At 45.4% G+C, this 21,360-nt stretch overlaps 1 protein-coding gene across 1 annotated transcript; it reads left to right on the plus strand.

The window, feature by feature from the left end:
• Positions 1–216: 216 nt before the first annotated feature.
• On the plus strand, positions 217–18,267 carry SYT8 (synaptotagmin 8). The gene is made up of 8 exons (XM_019552345.1): positions 217–378; positions 5,817–5,974; positions 8,261–8,356; positions 8,746–8,913; positions 9,765–9,932; positions 12,000–12,117; positions 13,063–13,196; positions 17,196–18,267. Exons 1-8 carry the CDS (start codon positions 264–266, stop codon positions 17,427–17,429), a joined length of 1,191 nt encoding a protein of 396 aa, XP_019407890.1. The 5' UTR covers positions 217–263; the 3' UTR covers positions 17,430–18,267.
• Positions 18,268–21,360: the final 3,093 nt, after the last annotated feature.

Raw genomic sequence — 21,360 nt, forward strand, 5'->3', positions numbered from 1 at the left:
TGACAAACACAAGTCAACAGGCTTCCACTCAGTTTGAGTCCAAGTTGTTTAGTAAGAATCATACCATATCTAGAACCCTATATAAGACACTGAATAACATACTGCACATTAACATATCACTATAGAGGGGTCCAAACTACATGTTTTATTTGTTTTGGCTGTATTGGAGGCCTGGGTTGGATACAGCAGGAAAGTGTACATTGTGCAAAGGAAATTAATTTCTCATTGTTTTGTTTGATTCCTCAGGCCACCTGCACATAGTCATGGCTAGTAAAACCAGTTCAAGCAGCATGATTACCTCTCCTGTTCCTACTAACTCTACAGGAGCCACTACTGCTCAGCCCAGCTTCATTGAAGGCATTATTAATGAAATACCATGTGAGTAAATTCAAGGTGGCACAGTGGGCACAAATACTGGGTTGGTCACTCAGAAGAATGAAAAAGTGCTAATGGCATGCTTATTGTGGTATTTATGGGCCAACCTCTCTTGTTGTTATCCTAGATTTGGGTCTAACAGGTTTCTCTAATGTTCTGCATCTGCTCTGAGTTGAAAGGGGTGGGGTTTTTTGGTCTGCTTTTGGTGTTTCTGTTCAAGCCACCTGTTTCAAACTGTTTCCAAGTGCTCTAATAACATAACAGCAAAGGCAGAAATAAAAAAAATCCCATATAATACTGGAGGAGGGGGAGGTAAGAGTCAGGGGATGGCGAAAAGCACTAAAAATATAACAATTCCATTCATACTAATCTGTACACCCTGGCCTGAAATGCTCTGTTTAGTGCTGGCATACAGCAAAAATAGAAGAGGATTCAGAGACAGGTGGTGAATCTGATTCAACATGCAAAAAAGCTTCTATATAAGGAGTGACTGCAAAGCCCAGGACTATTTAGCATAGGGAAGACATGAGAGAACCTTATAAGAAAATGAAGGTAACATTACCATTACTTGCAATATTATTGCAAATCTTCTGACTTTATGGACTCTTCCTGAAGCCCCAGCTGTGGGAGTCAGAGGATGAGATGAATTTGGAGTTTCATGTGAAAAAGGAAAGTAAATTTGCACCCTTCATGGTGCCAAAGAGAAGCTTGAAAGGCTAAGAAACCAGACAGTGAATTAAAAAGGAATTCCATGTGTATGACTTCTTGAAATTCCCATGGGTTACCTGATTCATGATGGCCTGATCATGGGCAGATCTAGGATTTTAAAAAGCGGGGTGCAGATCATCACATATAACACAACACATATTGTTCTCTAGTTAAAGATAAACTAGCTGGTTTATCTTGTTTAGATAAGAAATATGCTAGAGGGGCTAGCATTATATTATTCAGTTTAAGGTCAGAGTAAAAACAAACTATTGGAATATGTACTAATTTGCTGGATTATACATAAAGTTTTTTAAAAAACACAAGAAGCTAGGCAAAAAATAGTCAAAAGATACTGCATCATTAGTCCTACAGTCATTATAGTTAAATGTACATATCTTTTTCATAAGACAAAACCTATTCTTCCCAAGAATCTTGAAGGTGCCAACAAAACTTTAGTGTCAGCCATTTCTACACCTGCATTAATGTTACTACACCTAAGTTAAGGTTTTTAGATAGAGCTAAAAACAGTCTGAAGGGCTCTGAAATAGATGAGAGACATCATTAGAAATGGCTAACAGACAGCAACATCAAAAAAGAAAGGATAGTTTGAATAGTGGAACATAAAGACCATCAAAAAGGTTAGAGGATTGTTAATATCTGTGGAGTGGAGAGAATAGCAGGAATCAGGAAGAAGATGAGCCATGAAGTCAGTTGACTCTCTCAGCACTGCCTGAATAGAAATGCAGCTGCCCCAACCAGGCCTTTTATTTTAAAATTTGGGTGGAACAGGAATCAAAGTGTGTGGGTGTGGGGAGGAGTGCAACTACACCACTTTCTCTCACGATCCACTCCTGGACCCGATAGTATTTTTGAAGGTGCTGTGCTGGCAGTACTGGGAATGGATCTTGACAAGTGCCTCTTCTCTGCCACTAGTACGAAGCCCCTCATTTCACATGGCTGCCCTCAAGTAGGGCTCCAGGGGATAAATCTAGATAGCCCCCAGTTCCTTGTAATGATCTGCCCGCAATAGAAGCAACTAGGGGGTGGGAAAGTATCCACTACAGACTGAGACCATGCCTCTGAACCTCAGGACCAACTGATACATAGTGCCCATAGCACCTCCCTCCTGTGACCTTCAAACAGTACTTAAAGGTGGACTCAGAAGGTGCTTCTATGTGATAGTTTTGTCTCAACTCTGCCCAACGCTGGAGGGTGGCTCTCAGGGGCTCAGTGTCCAAGGGAAGGAGAAATGGAAAAGCAGAAAATATTTAGGAAGGGACAGTGGTACCACTTGGCAGCTCCACAGTTGCAGGCTGGGTTCTGCTGTAGGGTACAAGCAAGGCCCTGTAAGCTTTGCAAGCAGGGTGGCTCTAAATTCTGTGCCCAGCTTCCTGATTTCTGCTGCACTCTTGTGGCAGCTTCTGATACATTAAAAAAATACAGGTAGCTTTAACCAAATCAAATAAACAAAGGCATATGCCATCAACACAGCATTCATTTGGGGATGGTGGCATATGTGAGTTTCTGCTACAAAAATCTGGTAGGAAAAAGATAAATATGTTGTTGTCATTAGGTTTCCCATTAAGCAGCCTATTGGGATGGCTGGATGCAGTGGATTGCACCTGTCTAAGAAATTGTTTCAGACATCCTGGCCTCCCTGAGTCTGCAAAGAATTGCTGTTATGTTCAGTTTGTGGCCTCTGCATTGTTATTGTGTGAAACTAGGGGTTTCAACCTCACATTGTCCTGCAGGCTGCGTGTATGACATGGGGCTAGTCCATGGGCTAAATGGGGGGCATGGACCTCTTCCCCCTCCTTGCCCCCCATACAAGATTCAGTGTACATGATGCCCATTCCTGCTGGTCCAGGATCCACACCGCATACTCCCCCTGACCTGCCTGGTCCAGGACTGTGCCTAATGTAATACCTGCTCCAGCTGGTGTGGAACCTATGCTGCATGCAGCACCCCAGACTAGTGAGGGGGAGGACCCTGCCTATGGTGTAGATCTTAGACTGGCCAAAATAGGAGTCACATGTAGCATGGGTTCCACATACTGAGTGTGTCCTGGGCCCTGCACATAGGGCTGGTCCAATGTGGGTAAACACAGACCCAGGGGCAGCAATGGGGACCAGACGGCGGGACTGTGCCAGCCAGATCTTTGACACTCGTGTTTTAAACTATAAAGGCCAGAGTTTAACTTAAGTATTTTGCAGCTTGTTTCTGCAGCCAGGCAGAGAGTTTCAGGGTCAGTTCCACAGAACTGCAAGCTAAATCTTATCGCAAATAGGAGAGCTAGATAAAGCCAGTCTTCAAGGCAGAACCATGCATGTGTCCACGGGTCCGACAGCAATGGCGGTGGTGCGGGTGTCCGTGGATGGTTGTTGCCTCACTCTCCGGATGTGGCCCTGCTCTGGGTATGCTCTCACCAGGTCCGCCTGCCACGACTTTGATGTTCTTTGGTTCAGTGAATTCCGCTGGCGTGTGCACGTCCGAAAGCGGGACCTCCCGTCCGGTCCAGTCCTAGGTCCTTGACGGCTCCTACCTCCCCTACACCCTTGCCTGGGCCTCCATATACAAGTCTGGGTTGCCCACCTCTCCTCTGCTGGGGGGGGGTAACTCCTTGAGAGCAAACGTAAAGTTAGCGACCCGTGAGCCGCTCCGCCAGCTCCCGGCCGGGGCTGGCCCCGGGTTCTTTTGAGTCCCGTTCGCCTCCTCAGGGGCCTTCGTTCCCCTGTTGGGGTTCGCCATCTGAGGCTAGAGCACTCTGCTCCCGCCTGGGCTCTGCCTCCTGCCCAGTACTCTGCGGCCGGGGTCCGCCCCCGGCTGCTTCCAGCTACCGGCCACACAGCCTGGGGCTGGGATGGGAAGCTTCCCCACCCCCAGCCTTCACAATCCGTTCAATGGCCCTAGGGACCTTTTGCCCCTCGTGTTTTGCCCCTGCAGGGCCCTACCCTTGCTCCAGAACACTCTCACAGGACGCGGGTCAGCAGTCCTCCGCCGCGTCGAGCTTCCACTGGAGAGCCACTCCTTCCCCAGCTCTTCTGGTCTCCCGTTCCACTGCGCCGGCGCCAGTTTTGAGCCTGCCAGCCCCCTGGCACACCTGGGGAAGGTAATTAGGGCTCCTGCCTCGAGGCACAGCGCGGGGCTCGCCTCCTGAGCCGAACCCACTCGGTGATTGGGGCGCGCTCTCGCCCCAGGTCTGGCCGCACCACCGCTATCGCGCCCCGTGTCCCGCCGCTGCCGGCATTTTCCGGGCGCGCTCCGACTGGCCTTGTTAGCCCCGGGGCTGTCTGGGGCCGAGGCTCTTTCACAGCATGATTATCTAAATATTAGCTTGCTTTGAGATGATGCTGATTGTTTCTTAATCTTGCATTATTTCTCCAGATAGAAGCACTGGGTCCTATGTCTTCAAAAGAACCCATCATTCAAGTTCCACTAATCAAGAGAACTTGTCATTTGTGATGACAGGGAATGTTTGCTACCATGGGTTGCCATATTCCTCAATCCCTTACCATGTGTCATTTCTCTTGTGTGGCACATGAAGGGACCTGCTAGGGTTCCTTCTCCCAATGGCCCATATTACTAACCTAGCCAGAAACTGAGATTTAGAGGCCTGGCAGATTTAGATAAAGGTCTCCCACTTAAATCAATTGGAGACCTGTACCTAAATTCCTTAGATTGCACTGACAATTTTAGTCAGTGTTCTTGCCCAGCTACCTCTATTTCACATCAACTTATACAGACCATATGGCTCTTTATGGTACCGCTGAAGAAAGTGAGAGGTATCAAAGCACTACATAGACATACACAAATTAACACTGACTCCAATCTTATGAGATAGGGGAATATTATTATCACACTGACAGCTGGGGATCTTTGTCATGGGGGATGAAGCCAGCTTTCTCAAATAGCAATGTCTAGTGTTAGACAACTCTAAATTCCATCATCTCAGCGAGTGTGGCCTGATTTTCAGACATGCTTATCAACTGCAACCCCTGAAGTACTCCAGAGGTAATGGCAGGAGCTTAGCATCTCTGGAAACCAAGTCACATTTAGATGGGTGCCCATATCCAGAGGTATTTGGCTGATTGTTGCGGTCTAAAGGCAGAGGTCAGCAATGTTTTCTGGCAGCGGGCCAGCTCAGGGAGAATGCAGGCTGGTGCTAGGACCCACCTGCTGCTGTCCACTCTACTCTCTGCCATCAGTCATGACATGAACAAAGCCCTTGATACTGCTGAATACCCTACTAGCTCCATGGGCTATGGTTTGCTGACCCCTGACCTAAAGGACTTGCCTAAAATCAGGAGATTAAAATAAGCACCCAGGAGTCCTACAAACCTTCTCACTTGCATACCAGGGACTGTTTTAATAGACTCTCCCTAAAAATGGACTATGGGCATTTTTGCCTTCCTCTCTAGAGGGGCAGTGGCCCTCTACCTGGGATCTTTTCAGTGTATGCTAACAAACCTTTGATAGAACCAGGACATTGGCTGCCATGGTTCCCCTACTTTACCTGCAACAGGTAAGGGTGTTATGTCTTATGTTGCATCATGGTTGACAGTAGTTTTACAAATAGTTTAGATTATGGATTTGTAGAAGGTGGTTTGGATAGGGATGATCCTACCTCAGGCAGGGGGTTGGACTGGATGACTTCCAGCCCTACTTCTCTATGATTCTGTGAAGAAGCAACGTAACCCTTTTTGCTTCTCTTTCTTTCCAAAATGTTGCAATAGTACCCAAATGGGCTCTCATTGCCATTGTGGTCGCAGCGGGCCTTGTTCTCATCCTCATTCTCATCTGCATCATCAAGTGCTGCTGTTGCAAAAAGAAACGCAAGAAGAAGGAGAAGCTCAACTTGGTTAACTTCAATGGGTCCACCACGGCCAGCTTGGTATGTACCTTCCTGTACCTCCCACCATCCTGCTCCACAGCTGATAGATACATTCCTCAGAGGCATCTGGTTCTCTTGGGTGGGCACTGTGTTGAGGAGCCGGGATGGAGGGGGCTCTGCCATTGGCATAAATTGGGGTGGTTTCTGCTAAGAAAGAACCCAAGGCTGGACTGGAAGAACATGCTGCAAGCCAGAATGAAAATATACTGAGAGAGACAGATATGGATAACTTCCCAGGCTCTGCCTGTGGTTTGATAACCAGAGTCACCAGTTCCTCATTTGCATGCACTTCAAACTAAACAGGTTGAAAACCAGAAGTCCAGGAAGATCTGAGCATGGAAGCAGCGAATATCAGACAGGCCTATGTTTGCTCTGTATAGGAGCATCATATAGGAGTATATCTTTTAGCAGCATCAATGGCCTTTTTGGACCTACTGGGGCTTATCAGTGGAGCCTTTTTAAAATCTTATTTCTTAGTACCTTTCAGTGTGGCCAGCCCTCAGACTTGCGTTCCCAGATTGCAATGGAGATCCTTTCATTAAACCATGGTCTTAAAGCATAAGTTTAAAAACAAGGTTGTGTTTGCTTCCGGGTCTGTAACATGTCAGGCCTGGCAGTACAGTATAGATGAGTTAACATCATCAGCTTAGGACAGGAACAGCTGTAGCAGAACCTGGCCCCCAAGGGTGGCTGTGACACTCCCTAGTGGTCAAGTTACTTTTGCCCCACTGTGGCTGCAGGGCACCCTTTCCTTTCTGCCTCGCCTAGATAGAAATTATAGTATTTAGGGAGGCTGCCTCCAGGGGCCTGGAGCGAGCCACAGTTCACTTCACAATTCCTCGTGCCTGGCTGGCACCAGTCTTGCCCTCCAGGTGCTAAATCATGGCCCTTCTGGCCCTATCCATGCTTTAGGGCAGAAGTCTCCTTAGAGGCACAAATCAAATGGTGGCCTCCACTGTCCCCATAGCCATAGCATGCCTCATAAGAGTTCCTTCAGATTAATTTCTCCAGCTCCTCTGGCGCTGTCTGTGTGTCAGCCCACCAGGTCCTTGGCTCATTTGGTTTTAACCTGTCTCTGTGCCTGTGGTCCTGTTCTGGCTTCTGCCCCTGTCAGGCTTCAGCCCCTCAACTCAGGCTTTAACCCTCCCAGCCTCTGCTTGTCTTGTGCCCCTGGACCTGACTTGGTTGCAGCCCCTTCTGGGCTCCAGTTCCACTATGCAGGCCTCAACCCTCTCAGCTTTGAGCTATCTCCAGCCCTCAGGCCTCTGGGTCCCTGACCCCAAGCTAGGCTACTAACATGGAGTGCACCACCAGGTGCCCCTCCATAGTCTCCATCCTTCCCCACAGCCACAATCCATTCCTCTAATTAAACTTAAACACAAGTACAATCAATCCATTTCCAAACTAAAATTCACCCCCCACTCTGGGTCAATGCCATACTCTCCCCTTAGCTCTCTCTTTCCAGCTTTCTCAGGGAGCGTGAGTGCTTGAAATCTTTTTTCTGCAGCCTCTCTCCCTAGGAGCACCTCTCCCTGCAGCATGCAAGGCCAGACTACCCACTTTGCTTTAGGCACTGGGCTTATGTGCCCTAAAGCACCACCCCTTCCTGTTATGTGGCTTTTCAGCCACACACAGGGCTTTCCCCTTTTTCTTAATGGCCAGCCTGCCCTCTTCTGCAGCAGCCTTTACTCTCTAGCTACCTGGAGATCTGCCCTTTGGCTGCTTACTACAGTGCAGCTAGCTCCAGGGTCGTCCCTGTCCCCATTGTCTCTGGTCTGCTTGCTTTCTAGCAGCTGGCCTTCGCCCAGCTGCCTGCCCCACACAGCAAGCTTGGCCTCCTAAGCTCTCTCCTTGAAAAAACAGGAACCTCTTGTTCCCTGTTACAAGAATCTGCTGCATGGGTAAAGGGAGTGGACTTTTACTATGTGTCACCTGTTGCACACTGACATGGGCATAGACTTATCTTGTGGGATGTGGAAGCTGATCCACTGTAGATCAGCCCTCATTGAAAGAGGGGAAAGTTACCACAACTTATTTTCTGCTTATGGGTAACAGTGTGCACATAAAGGCAGTCACTGCTAAGCAGCTGAGGCCTGGTAACCCTAATCTTTTTGAGATGGAGCAAGCAACTTGGGCTGGTGACATCTGGTCTGGAAGACAGTGACATGGTTAGAGGGCTGCCTCATTAACTGTAGTTTCTGGCCATGGAAACATCTCAGAGATACCGATCTTGAACCTCTCTGAACACACTTATTTTGAAAACCTGTTGCTGCTTTCTTGTTCTAGGTACAGCCAGATATGGATGATCTGGAGAGTGGTCTGGAGGATGAGAAGCGAGGAAGGCTGCAGTATTCCTTGGAGTATAACTTCCGCAGCCAAGAGGTAGGACTTGGTGTTACTGGCAGTGGCAGGAAATTCATGGCCAGGTTCACAGGCTGATGTAACCTTCCTCTCAATATCCTACCACTCTTATCCCAACTCTCCAGGCCCTCTTCTGTCAGAGCCAGCTCTAAACCTCTTTTCCTTGGCCACTTCAGATCCCATCCCAGTAGTGGTCATCCAACAGATTGACTCTCCCCTATGTACACATGGCACACAGGAAGAAATCCTCCCCTAGACCTGCCGTCCCTGCTGAAGGCACTACTTTGATGCCAGTCTTTCAGCTAGGCATCAGGGTCCCCATGTGGTATTTGGCTCTACCTGGGAAGGAAGCACATGGGAGTAGTGCTTTCTCCTCACTTGGGATAATCTTGCATGTTGATATTTTTAAGATGAAGGTTGGAGTGAAGCAAGCAGCTGATTTAAAAGCTATGGACAGTGGGGGGACCTCTGACCCATATGTAATTGTCTACCTAACATCTGATATCAAGAAGAAGTATGAAACCAAGGTTTACCGCAAGACGTTAAATCCTGTCTTCAACGAAAGCTTCACCTTCCAGGTAAGAAATGCTGCCAACCATAAGATAGACACTACTGTTGAGGATACCACTGGTCATCACAGATCAGGCACTTTGGGCTCATCCTGCATGGTGCAGGTCTGGAGCGTGGCATGGAGGTAAGCAAAGTCAAATGCAGTGAGAAGCATGAGGACCTGATCTTGAGTTAGTGAGCTTGACTCCTGCACATCCAGCAACTTTCTTCTACTTTCTTCAACTTTCTTCTACTCTGGAGCTGAGGAAAGGCCAAAAGGGGTGGGGGGAGGAGGAGACAAAAGGTCCGTGTCCTTTCTCTTCTCTAGGGACTCTTAAAATGAAGAAAACAGGCATGAAAAGGATGTTAGACTTAAGTCCAATCTGCTTACGCCTTTCCCTATGTGAAGCCTGGATTTGTGCTTTTCCTGGAGCCCAGGAACTTTGTTCTCCATGTAGTACACCAGGGACACATTGGCAGGATCAAAGTCTTCTCTTGGCCAGATATTGCTGTGCCAGACTAAATTCTTTCAGTTGAGTCAGTGAGGAAAAGGGGAACAACAAAGGGTGAGATGCAAAAGATTACAGAAGCAAAGTGCCCATCATTACGGTTGACCTTCAGGGGAAGAGTGAGGACCAGTAGAAGAGTATGTTGGAAATCCTGATGCTGAGCTCCTTTCACTCTGGCAGAAGGCAGGGCACCTTCAAGACTACCTGACTGCGGTATGCATTCAGTGCAGGAGCAGGGGAGCAGCTGCGATGTGAGGGAGGCTCTATTTTAATGGCATTGCTTCAAACTCATGAGACCAGGCTGTAATAGAAGAGCATAGTGGGAACACTGTTACACACTACTTAATTTTTTTTCTCATCTTCCCTTACAGATTCCTCAGGCTGAAATGTCTGAGTCCACCCTGGTGATGCAGGTGTATGACTTCAACCGCTTTGCCAGACATGACATCATTGGCGAGGTCCGGTTGCCTCTCAGTAACGTTGACCTGCAGCACGTCATTGAGCAGTGGAATGAACTCGTCGCTGCCAGTAAGACTGAGGTCATTATCCAAGGCAAACCCTAGGGGAGAAGGTGCAACACGTTGGGAGAAACTAGACTCTTGGCAAACCATCCTGGGGATCTCCCCCCGAAAGCATGGTCCCACTGCTTCCACTGGGCTATTCCTGCTAGGCTAAATTAGCATAGCCCTTACTTAACTGTGCAAAGAAGCTAGGTTTGCCTGCTGGTTCGGCTCAGATTACTGTCCCAAAAAAAAGGGGCTATTCACTTGGGATTCCTTGCTTTGAGCAGAGGGGACCGGAAGTAGAAAGGGCCCTGTCCTCAACCCACTAGCCAAAACGGGTACTAAGACCTGATAAGGATAATGGACTACTTTATGGCTGGCTGCATCCGTGGAACATGGACCAATTAGCTCACTCTTTCCCCAAAGAAGCAGGGGAAGTACATTTTATCTGGAGTATTCCCTAACGGTAAATGGTGAGAATCTGTTTGACTGTGAAACTAGATCAGTTGCAACTTCAGCTGAATTGGTTAGTTACATAAAGAGTATGGCTAACTCTCAGCATTGTGAAGTCACGAGTCAGACTGCCAAAGTGATAAAATTGATTTAACAAGAACCTAGCATTGGTTCTTCTTTTTTTTAATAAAACTCACAGTCTTTATTTATCCTCTATTTTTGTTGACCCTTCAAGACACACATTTTCATGGTTCCTCTCTAACCAGCAGAGCTAAAATATTAATTTACAAGGGTTGTTGTAATGAAAATGGAAATTTCACATACCCATGAGATAAAATCACAAGAGCGGGCAATATGATATAACTCACATGAAATTGTGATCTCTATTTGGATGATGTAAACCAGCATAGGGTGAATTGCAAATACTGAAGATTGAAATCTAGTATCCACTCCAAATTTCATGCTTTGTGGGTTAGTTGCTTCAATTATATGTCTTTTGTACTTACAGTTACAAAATAAATATGTTACTAATGTGTAAATAACATCAATGAGGCATATCACTTACCAGGTGAATTAATGTTAGTATTATTGATAGTTGAAAACAAGTGAGCTACAGGCTAAAAAAGACAGATAAGGTTCTTTGGATAAATGTGACATCTTTTATTAGACCAACTAAATAGTTGGAAAAATTGCAAATAACAATTTTTCCAACTATTTTGTTGGTCTAATAAAAGATGTCACGTTTACCCAAAGAATCTTGTCTGCCTATGTCCTTAGACCAACACAGCTACAACCAACAACCCTAAGGCTAAAAAAGATTTTTTTCCCCGATAACAATTGTTGAAAATTTATAGTGACAAGACTGGACAATTTCTAGTCTGTTTGTAGGCAATTTGAAAATGAAAGCAATGACATTTTAGAGTATCAATGAGTCACTGAATTATTTATGCAGCCCAAAAAAGTACAATGTTGAGGTGTATGGTTAGAAAATTGCAATATTCACAATGTTATCAAAATTTCAATAAAATCTGATAAAAAGTTTTAATTTTTTAAATGAAACCCTGGCTGTACTAGAGGCTCTAGACTCATAATGGTGTGCCATCAGGAGTTTCAGTGGCATAGGACAGGGATGGCCAACTTAAGGCACGTGTGGCAGAGGCAACCTTTGTTTGTGGCACATGGCAGACTGGGGAGAGGACAGGTAACACTATGGCAGATAGGGCAGAGAGCAGAAATCAGAGCAGCAAATGAGGCAGGGAGCACAGGGAAGCAGAAAGAGGTGCAGGAAATTGGGTAGGGCTACAGAGGAGGGAACAGGAAACAGAGCAGCCAGTTGGACAGGGGAAGGGAATTAGGGTGATACTTGGGGAGGGAGTAGGGCTCATTTGTGGCACGTTTGCCAAAATGGTTGGCCTCACTAGCATAAGAGAGAAGAAGGAATGACCTTCTGAACTTTTCCCCCCCAGAGGAATCTCACGTTTTACTAGCTGTGCCTTCCAATGTGTGACCCTACAACTACATACTAGAGCAGGACACATTAGAGCAGGTTTCAAACACCAATTCAGGGTTTAGCTGTACTGTATCTTCTGCACTGATCTTGCTATCTGGTATTCATGACTCATTTAACTCCTGGCTTTGTGTCTCTAACAGCAAGAGCACCTAGGTGAGATCTGTTTCTCGCTTCGATACGTCCCCACCACCAGCAAGTTAACTGTGGTGATCCTTGAGGCCAAGAAGCTAAAGAAGATGGACTCACATGGATTGACAGGTAAGAGGAAAGGGGCCACAGTGATTATTCCACGTGGACTCTCAGGGCCTGAGGTACAGAGTGAAGGAACAAGCATTGCCTGAAAAACTCTTATTAGACAGTTTCTCCTTTAAACCCAGGTCTCTCTCCCCCAGCAAAATTCTGGCTCCACTTCATTCCCATTGTTCTTCTGAAGCAATGGGACACAGAAAACAGAGATACAGGAAATCATGACAGTAAGAGTTCAAACTTTGCCCTTGATCATGAGAGGGAATTACTTTGCAGGTCTAGGTACACTTACCAGCATTCACACTCAATCTATTTGCAGCACAGTTTGGCATTTCCTTCAGTTCTTCTCAAAAGAAGGGACTTAGGGGAAACTCCAGTGTGTGGGGGTGGGGGGAGCTTGTATCTATAAGCAAGATTTCACTGGAGAGCCCACTATGTGTATAGGGGTAGGAGCAATTCCACTGCATGTTCTCTCTGAAGAGCTACCTCTGTCATTCTCGTGCCTCTTATTTGTCTTTCTTCTTTCTGTCCCTTCTTCCCATTTCAACCACTGTAAGGAATAGCAGGAAAAGCTGAGAATCAGGAATCACATGTGTTGGCAAAGTTGTTTGGAAGTCCAAGGCTAGAATTACAGGCAGTTATAGCACAGAAGAATGTATTGGCTGAATTGTCAGATGCACTGGGCTGGACAAGCAGGGGCTGCTGTAGGTCAGGACTCCAATACATTGGCAAAGCTGTCTAGAGGCTGAATGCTAGAATAAAAACGGGTTCTCGAAATCAGGGCTGAAACAACTTGGCTGAGGTCTGTAGAGGCCAGGAGGTGAGCAAAATTCTGTACCTGAATGTCCTGTGAAGCCATTTTGTAAGTGAGCTTTGAAACCTTTGGATGGGCTTGTCCCAGGATGTAACAATAATTATATCTTCTGCTGCTTCCCTCATCTCCTGTTTTTCTCTCAGATCCCTATGTCAAAGTGCAGCTGATCTTGAACAAGAAGAAATGGAAGAAGAAGAAGACAAGTGTGAAGAAGAGCACTTTAAGCCCCTATTTCAATGAGGCATTTGTTTTTGATGTGCCTTTCAATCAGATCCAGGTAAGCTTTCCCAGACAGGGACAGCATTCAGTAGCAGGCACATACCTATAAGAAAGAGCCCAGGTCACTGGCTAGGAAGTGGCTCCTATAGCATAGAGTGCTAATAAGGAGAGATTTAGCCTCACTAATGCCAGAGCTGTCCTAGTGGCTTAGCCTTGCTCAGCTGCTCTGTAAAAGTAAGGGGAGTGAGGTCTTGTTCCTTTCAGTGGCCTCCTTTGAAACACGCTGTTAAAGACTGGACCTGAGGATGATGAACAGGAATTGGGAGGGAACATCCAGAACCGGGCTCTGTCTCTTTATGATGAGAGCACAACTTTCCCAGACCAACCAACCAAAACTCTAAGCCCTTCTGGTTTCTGGGAAAAAAGACAAAGCCCAAATAAAGTCTGTACTTATTTTCCGGAAGGGAGGTGAGGTGGTATCCTGTCCTCTCCCATCTTGGGCACTGTCATTGTTTGCCTTCTTCCTCTTTTTCTATGTGGCAGCTGTGTGTGAGGCTAATAAGGCCAGATGCATTGGCTTTACCCTTCCCTGTCTGACTCTTGCCACCCCATAGACAACCCCAGCCAACCTGGCAAGAGACCTGATGAGATCTGGTGAGCTGGGTAACCTAAACCCTCGTGGGCAGGAGTGATTTATACATACTGAAATGCCTCCAGTGCCATACACCAGGCCAAGTAGATAGGCAGAGCTCCAGAGTCTCAATGCATGACTGAGACGATGGTGTAGGGAGGAGGGGTTTAGGTTTATTAGGAGCTGGGGGATCTTTTGGAACAGGGGGATCCTGTACAGGAGGGATGGACCCCACCTGGACCAAAATTACACCAAACTGGTGTCATGTAACATTGAAAAGGTGGAAGAGCAGATTTTAAACTAAAAACTGGGGGAAAGTGCAGAACAGCATACAGTTTGGATGGACACACCCTATAGGGGTGAAACCATAAACGGGGGGGAAGGGAGGTGGTACTTAGGTGAAACACAGAGAAGACCAGCATGAACAAATAGATTTACTGATTAAAAGGTCACACACAAGTAGCCAACCAGGCAACAATAAAAAGTATAAGTGCTCTTACGCTAATGCCAGAAGTTCCAGATCCAAGATGGGAGAACTTAAATGCTTAGCAGTAAATAACACTACTGACATAATAGGTATCTCAGAAACATGGTGGGATGAGGAAAATCAATGCATTGCTGTAATACCAGGATACAAATTATACGGGAATGATAGAATAGGTCATACTGGTGAGGGAGTGGTCCTGTACATCAAAGACTGCATCAAATCAAATAGGATAGATTTTCAACTAATAAGAGAGATGCCTGAGAATTTCTGTTTCAACAGAAAAAAGTTGTTCTGGGGGTATACTATCAACCCAGGACAACAGCAAAAAACTAGAAGTACTAAGAGAGTTGAGCGAAGCAGCAGTGGAAGCAAAAAACACAGTAATAACGGGAGATTTTAATTATCCAAAAATAGACTGGGTCAACCTGCCAGGATACAGAGACCAAACTTCTTGATATTATGAAAGACTGCATCCTGGAGCAGTTAGTGCTGGAACCTACAGAAGGAAAGGCTATTCTTGACCCATTCCTAAGTAGTGCACAGGTTTTAGTGCAAATGGAAAGTGTTACTAAGCCTCTCTGCAACAGTGATGACAATGTAATTGAGTTTGACATCCGTGAAGGAGGAGAGATAAGAATAAAATCTACCACTGTAGCCTTTAGCTTTAAAAAGGGAGACAATACCAGAATGAGGAAGCTAGTTAGACAGAAATTAAAAGGGGATGGGAGGCAAAAAATAAAAAAGGGTACTAACTCTGGCAAATTCAGGAGAAAGAATTTGATGAGAAACTTGCTAGAGACATAAAAGGTAACAATAAAAATTTCTCTAATTACACTATAATCTAAAGACCTGCCAGGGAGTTGGTGAGCCCTTCAAAGATCAGGTTATAAAAGAGGTGCTAAAGGATGATAGGGTCACCGAAGAAAAATTAAATGTATTGTTTGCATCTGTCTTCATTATGAAAGATGTTAACAAGATCTCCTCACCAGATCTACTCCTTTCAAGGGACAAGCCAGTTGAGGTGACCCAAATTGAGGTTTGAATACATTGTAGGTCAATAGGTCATAGAGGAAACTGAGAAACTGAACAGCAGCTAATCGTCAGTACCTGGTGGCATTCACCCTAGGGTCCTGAAAGAGCTCAGATTGGAATTTGCTAAACTCCTGCAGCTTGTCACATTGGCAATCCTCCAGTTGCATACTCCTAACTAAACTCCTCCTAACTGGAGGATTGCCAATATGACTCCCATATTTTAAAAGTCTCTAAAGGACTTTTAAAAGGATCCAAGGAACTACAATATAATGAGTCTAATTTCTGTTCCTGGAAAACTGGTAGAGACAATAATAAAAAATAAGAATTGTTCAGCACAAGGATGAACATGACTTACTGGAGAGGAATCAACATGGCTTTGTCAAAGGGAAATCATACCTTACCAAACTACTATAGTTCTGTGAGGGTGCAAGAAGCAGGTGGATCAGGATGATCCAGTTGACATAGTATATCTGGACTTCCAAAAAGCCTTTGAAAAGGTCCCTTAATGGAGGCTAATGTAGTTAGGTAGTCATAGGATTACAGGCAAGGCCCATTTGTGGATTAGAAGTTGACTTAAAGATAGGAAAAAAGTGAGTAGAAATAGTCAGTTTTTAGGATGGAAAGAAGCAAGTAGTGGGGTCACCCACATATCTCTTTTGGAACCAGTGCTGTTTAACATATTCATAAATTATCTGGAAGGGGGAGTGAGTTGCGAGATGGCCAAATTTGCAGATGACACAAAATTATTCAAATTAATAAAGATCAAGTTTATTAATGGACTGCAAAGAACTACAGAAGCATCTGGCACAATTGAAAGCATGGGCAACTAAATGGTAGATGAAATTCAATGCAGGTAAGAGCAGTAGTGCACATAGGCAAATTATACCTACATTATGATGGGTTCTATCTAACCATTACCACAGAGGAAAGAGATCTGGGAGTCACTGCGGACAGTTTGCTAAAAACATCAGCTCAGTGCTTAGCAGCCATAAAAAGGCAAAAAGTATGTTAGGAATTATAAAAAGGGAATTATAAATGAAATAGAAAGCATCATTATGCCCCTTTCTGAATCTGTAGGGCATCAACACCTTGAACACTGTGTCCAGTTTAGGTCTCCACAGAGGGTTATAGAAGAACTGGAAAAGGTATGGAGAAGGACAACAAGGATGATTAGTGGTATGGAGGGGCCTCCGTATGAGGAGAGACTGAAGAGGCTAGGCCTGTTAAGTTTAGAAAAGATCCGCTTGAGGAGGGACATAAGAGTTTACAAAATGCTAAATGGTGAAGAGAAAGTAAATAGGAATTTATTATTTACTGTCTCGCAATACAAGAACTAGGGGTCATAATATGATACTTGTAGGTAGTAAGTTTCAAACTACCAAAAGAAAGTTTTCATACAGTGTGTAATTAAAGTGTGGACTCATTACCACCAGTTGTTGTGGAAACTGAATAGTTTAGCCAAATTCAAAAAAGGGGTTGGAGGAAAGGGGCATCAGTAGCTATTGTGCATGGGAGTTAGGGGTACAGTTTCTGAATCAGAACTTCCTAGACCTTCAATGGTAGAGGCTGCAAGTGGGAGAGGAGCAGCGGAGAAAACTCTGACCATAGCCTGTTCCTCCACCCTTTCAGTATCCACTCTCTGCCTGTGTGACACAGGAGACTGGCAAGATGGACCTATGGGTTGACCCAGTAAATGGCAGTTCTTATGTTATGACCAGCCCTGAAGGAGAACAACCATTCTCCCTCCAGCTATGCCTGCTTTATTTTCTTTTTCTTTTTTTCCTTCCTACTCTCCTCTTCTGAATCCTTTTTCTTGTTCTTTCCTCACTGTCCTTGCTGCCTTTTGGCTCCCCATTCCCTCCATAGGCCTCTCTCCCTCACCGGTTCCATTTGTGCCCTCCCTACAGAACGTAGACTTGGTGATCGCAGTGTGGGATTATGACAAGGTGACCAAGAATGAACAGATTGGTAAGGTGTTCCTGGGCTGCAGAGCCACAGGCAACCATCTGCGCCACTGGTCAGACATGCTGGCTAATCCCCGTCGGCCCATCGCTCAGTGGCACAGCCTGCAGTCGGCAGAAGAAGTTGACAATGCCTTGGGGCTGAAAACCCACTTTAAGCTGCCTCTGCCCATCCCGTAAAAGGACCTCCTATCTCTCTCTCCACTTGCTGTTCCAAAGGAACCTGGAACCATAGACATACTTGGATGAAAGGGGAGCGATGCAGAAGACTGGCAAGAAGTGCTTAAGCTATGGGCTGGGGTAGGGAGGGGTTTTCATCACAAAGGTTTGGGTCAATCAACCATAGCAAAAATGTCAACAAGCAAGGGAACCAAGTTTTCCTTTGACCTCAGATCAGGTGGAGAGCTGGTAACCCATGCAACTGGCATGTGACAGCAACAGCAAACTGCAAAACCTACAGTGCACCCCCACTGCACCCACACATTTGCTTCAGACAAATGGAGACAACAGCACAGAATATTTTTCAGTCTTATATATTGGGGTTGGGGTACACAAGGGTCATGGAAAGTAGGGGGCTGGAAACATCCTGGCTTGTCCTTACAAGACACTACAAAAGACATCTGAAACCATATGGAGACATGGGAAACGGAAATACACAAAGCAAAAATGAATGCAATAACTGAGTCCTTGTCCATATTTTAAAATAATCTATCTTGAAGTTTAACAAACAGGCAGCAGTGGGTGCTCTGCTTATTTATAAAGAGTCACAGTGATCCTTTCGGAGAAGCAAAGGTGGAAGAGACTTCGGGAGTTCATCTAGTTCAACCCCCTGCATGGGCAAGGTCATTCCTGCCTAAACCACCCCAGTCAAGCATCTGTCTAACTTGCACTTAAACATGTCTAAGAATGGAGATTCTGCAACTTTTCTGGGTATCCTGTTTCATTGCTTAACCACCCGCAGAGTGAGAAAGTTCTTCCTAATGTCCAGCTGAAATTTTCCTTGCTGCAACTTAATTCCATTGTTCCTTGTCCTGTCCTCTGCAGCCACAGAGCCGAGTCTATCTTCATCCTCTTTATAACTACCCAACAGGTGTTTGAAGACTGTTATTGAATCCTCCCCTCCCTCCAATCTTTTCTTCTCCTGACTGCACAATCCCAGTTCTTCTGACCTCTCCTAGTAATCCAGGCTTCCTAGACCTTTTGGTTAGTTTGGAGGGTAGATTAGTAGTGAGTACAAGCTTGCAGGGACAGGTTGTGGAAGATTTTTACACATGGCAAACATGCTGAAAAACGGCTGACCAGGCAGAGAGCCCAGTGTCAAAATAGGTTGGTCCTTAAATTTGAAGGAAAGAGAAAGTGCCCTGCTCTGCTTTGGGCCTGTTGTGTGACCTGAGCAAGTCACTTTGTCTTTCTGTGCCTCACTGCCCTGCATACCTTTGCAAAGGAACAATGAGTTTAATGAGTATAATGCAAAGGTATAATGCACACTGGTTATGGGGGCTCTGTAAGCAGAGTGACCTCCTGACAGAGCAGATTTAAGATAGATATCAGGAAAAACTTGGAATGGGTTTCCAAGGAAAGTGTTCTCCCCTACCTTGGGGGTCTTTAAGAGAAGGCTGGACTTGCATCTGGCAGGGGTCATCTGACCCCAGGACTCTTTCCTACCCATGGCAGGAGGTCAGACTTGATGATCCATTGAGGTCCCTTCTGACCCTACCAACTACAAATCTATGAAACATGCAGGGTGAAAGTCATGGACAACTGGGATGGGGGGCTTGGCAGTGTAAGCACTATAAACAGGTCTGTGTTATTGCTGAGGTGAGACGGAATCTATGGGGATGCACAATGAGAATCACTGAGAGATTAGAGGGAAGCCTACTTCAAAGCATGCTGGGATTACTACCAGGATGCAGCCTCTGCTTTTAAAAAAAAACAAACCCAAAAAACCCCAAAACCAAAACAGCTCTTATGGGATTTTTCAGAGGCGTGACTGGGCAATTCTGTGCCCTGGGCACTGGTGCACTTGGTAGGCCATCTGTGGTAGCATGGCATCTGGGAGACCAGTGGTGGCAGCTGCTAGTTTTGCACTCCCCAAATTGGTGACTGCAGCTAGTGCCTCAGTTGCCCCCACCCCCTTAATTACACTACTAGGATCTGCTTACTGTACACTATGTGTTGCTGTAGCCTTTTGTTTACCCTGTACCTGCTCCATTCATGGTCTGTATTAGTGCAGCTTAAACTGTGCACTTTCCAGGGGAAGGATGTTGCATTTTCATTCATTCCTATCACATGAGGTTATTGCACTATGCCTACGTTTATCATTCAGGACAGAGCTCCGTAGTGTCTGTCTTGATGGATAATTAAGGAAAGGGGACACAAGGTGGCTTATCCCCTCTGCACTCTGTGGATAGGTTCCATCTCCAGTCCTGTGCCCAAGGGGGACTGCACTAACACTGGGGAATTTGAGCTAGATTTTGCAAAACAGGATTCACACATCGTAACCTGTTACAGGTAGCATCAGTGTTTTAATCTGTCGTCACACTGCCTTCCTGTGGGAGGAAACAGGGAAATAGAAAAAGCCAAAAGGTGTGACATTTTCAAAATGAATCAGTTTGAGACTGAATTTTTAGCCACATTTATTTATTTTTAAAGGGAGAGTAAAAAGACTTGGAAATAAAATATTGCATTTAACCCAGAATGGCCTTTCTTCAGGTTTTCTGTTTTGGTGAGGAAAACACCTGACACTTTTTCAGTTTCTGCCAAAATGAACTTGTTATTTCTTAAGTCTGCAGTTCATCAGCTGAACTAACAGATCAGTTAATTGCAGAGCTCTCCTCTCATCTGCTTCTCCAAAATCTCTGTTGGCCTTGTTTACACTGAAGGATTTCATTTCAACCACTGTGTCTAAAGAGCAGGTTATTGGTATCTGGCCTAGGGACCGAAGGAACACACAAACTGGTGTAAATGATCAGAAACTGGTTCAAATCTGTGGCACAACAGAAGTTCAGTGCACATAAACCACTTTAAAAATGGCCAAAACCAGTTTAAGATGAATCTGGATGGTTTTAGTATCAGACTTAACTGATTTAGGTTAATTCAGTTTATTGAACTTCTATCCCAGATTCCCTCCAGATTCAAGTTAACTTACAGTCCCCCAGTATCCCAGCACGCTTTGCATGTCCCCTGCAAAACCCACCCCCTTGCAGGGTAGGTGGGCAAGCCTTGGCCCTAGCTGTCTCAGCTGAGCAGGGAGGCATACTCTAATGCTCCTCAGGTTCTGACCTGGGCCACTGAAGGCATGTGGCTACACTTCTAGAATCAAAAGTGAATGTCTGTTCACTTACATATTGTTTCAATCTACACAGCTTAGACTAACCTGCAAAAATTGAATTGGTTAAGCCTCACGCTTTTTGACTGTCTGTACTTACCCTTGAAGGAGGAATGGCTACCACAGTGCTTCAAGCACAGGGACATGGGCACAGGAGTGAGTCTTTGAACTGGCATTTCTAGGGGGCAGTGCTCTTCAAGGGTTCCTTGTTTAGAGGTAGTCATTAAACTAACTTTCCACTAAAGCTGCTTGGCATCTATACCTGCTTTTGCCAGATTGGGCTTCTCTTGGGAGAGCCAATGCTAGATAAAAGAAGAATGAAATTTAGAAGGGACTGTCTGTGTGTCAAACTGCATACTAGAAAATACTTTGGAGTACCCTTTTTGATGCTGTTATGTGCAGTATCCAGTACAATGGGGCTCCCAGCTTGATTGGACTCTCTAAGTGCTACCAGAATACAAATAATTATTTCTATTTAAAAAATACCCTGGAAAAACTATCTGTGCTGCAGAGTATCACAAACCAAGATGCCAAAGTGGTTTCCCCTGTTGTTTTTGCTGCAAAGAAACAATGCTGGACCAAATTCACCCCTGGTGCAGCTCCATTGATTTCAGTGGATTTTTGCTAGGGATGGAAGGAGCTCTGATTATATCCAAGTGATTCAAATGCATAATCAGTGAGATTTTTTTTCTTAGAACTTTCCCTTCCAACCACTTTAGGTGTTTGATTATTAACAAAGTGCAGGCATTATCAGATCTGTAGATGAGAAGGAGAGAGAATTTG

This window comes from Crocodylus porosus, unplaced genomic scaffold (genome assembly GCF_001723895.1).
Source record: "Crocodylus porosus isolate Cpor-Errol unplaced genomic scaffold, CroPor_comp1, whole genome shotgun sequence".
Classification (NCBI taxonomy): Eukaryota; Metazoa; Chordata; order Crocodylia; family Crocodylidae; genus Crocodylus; species Crocodylus porosus.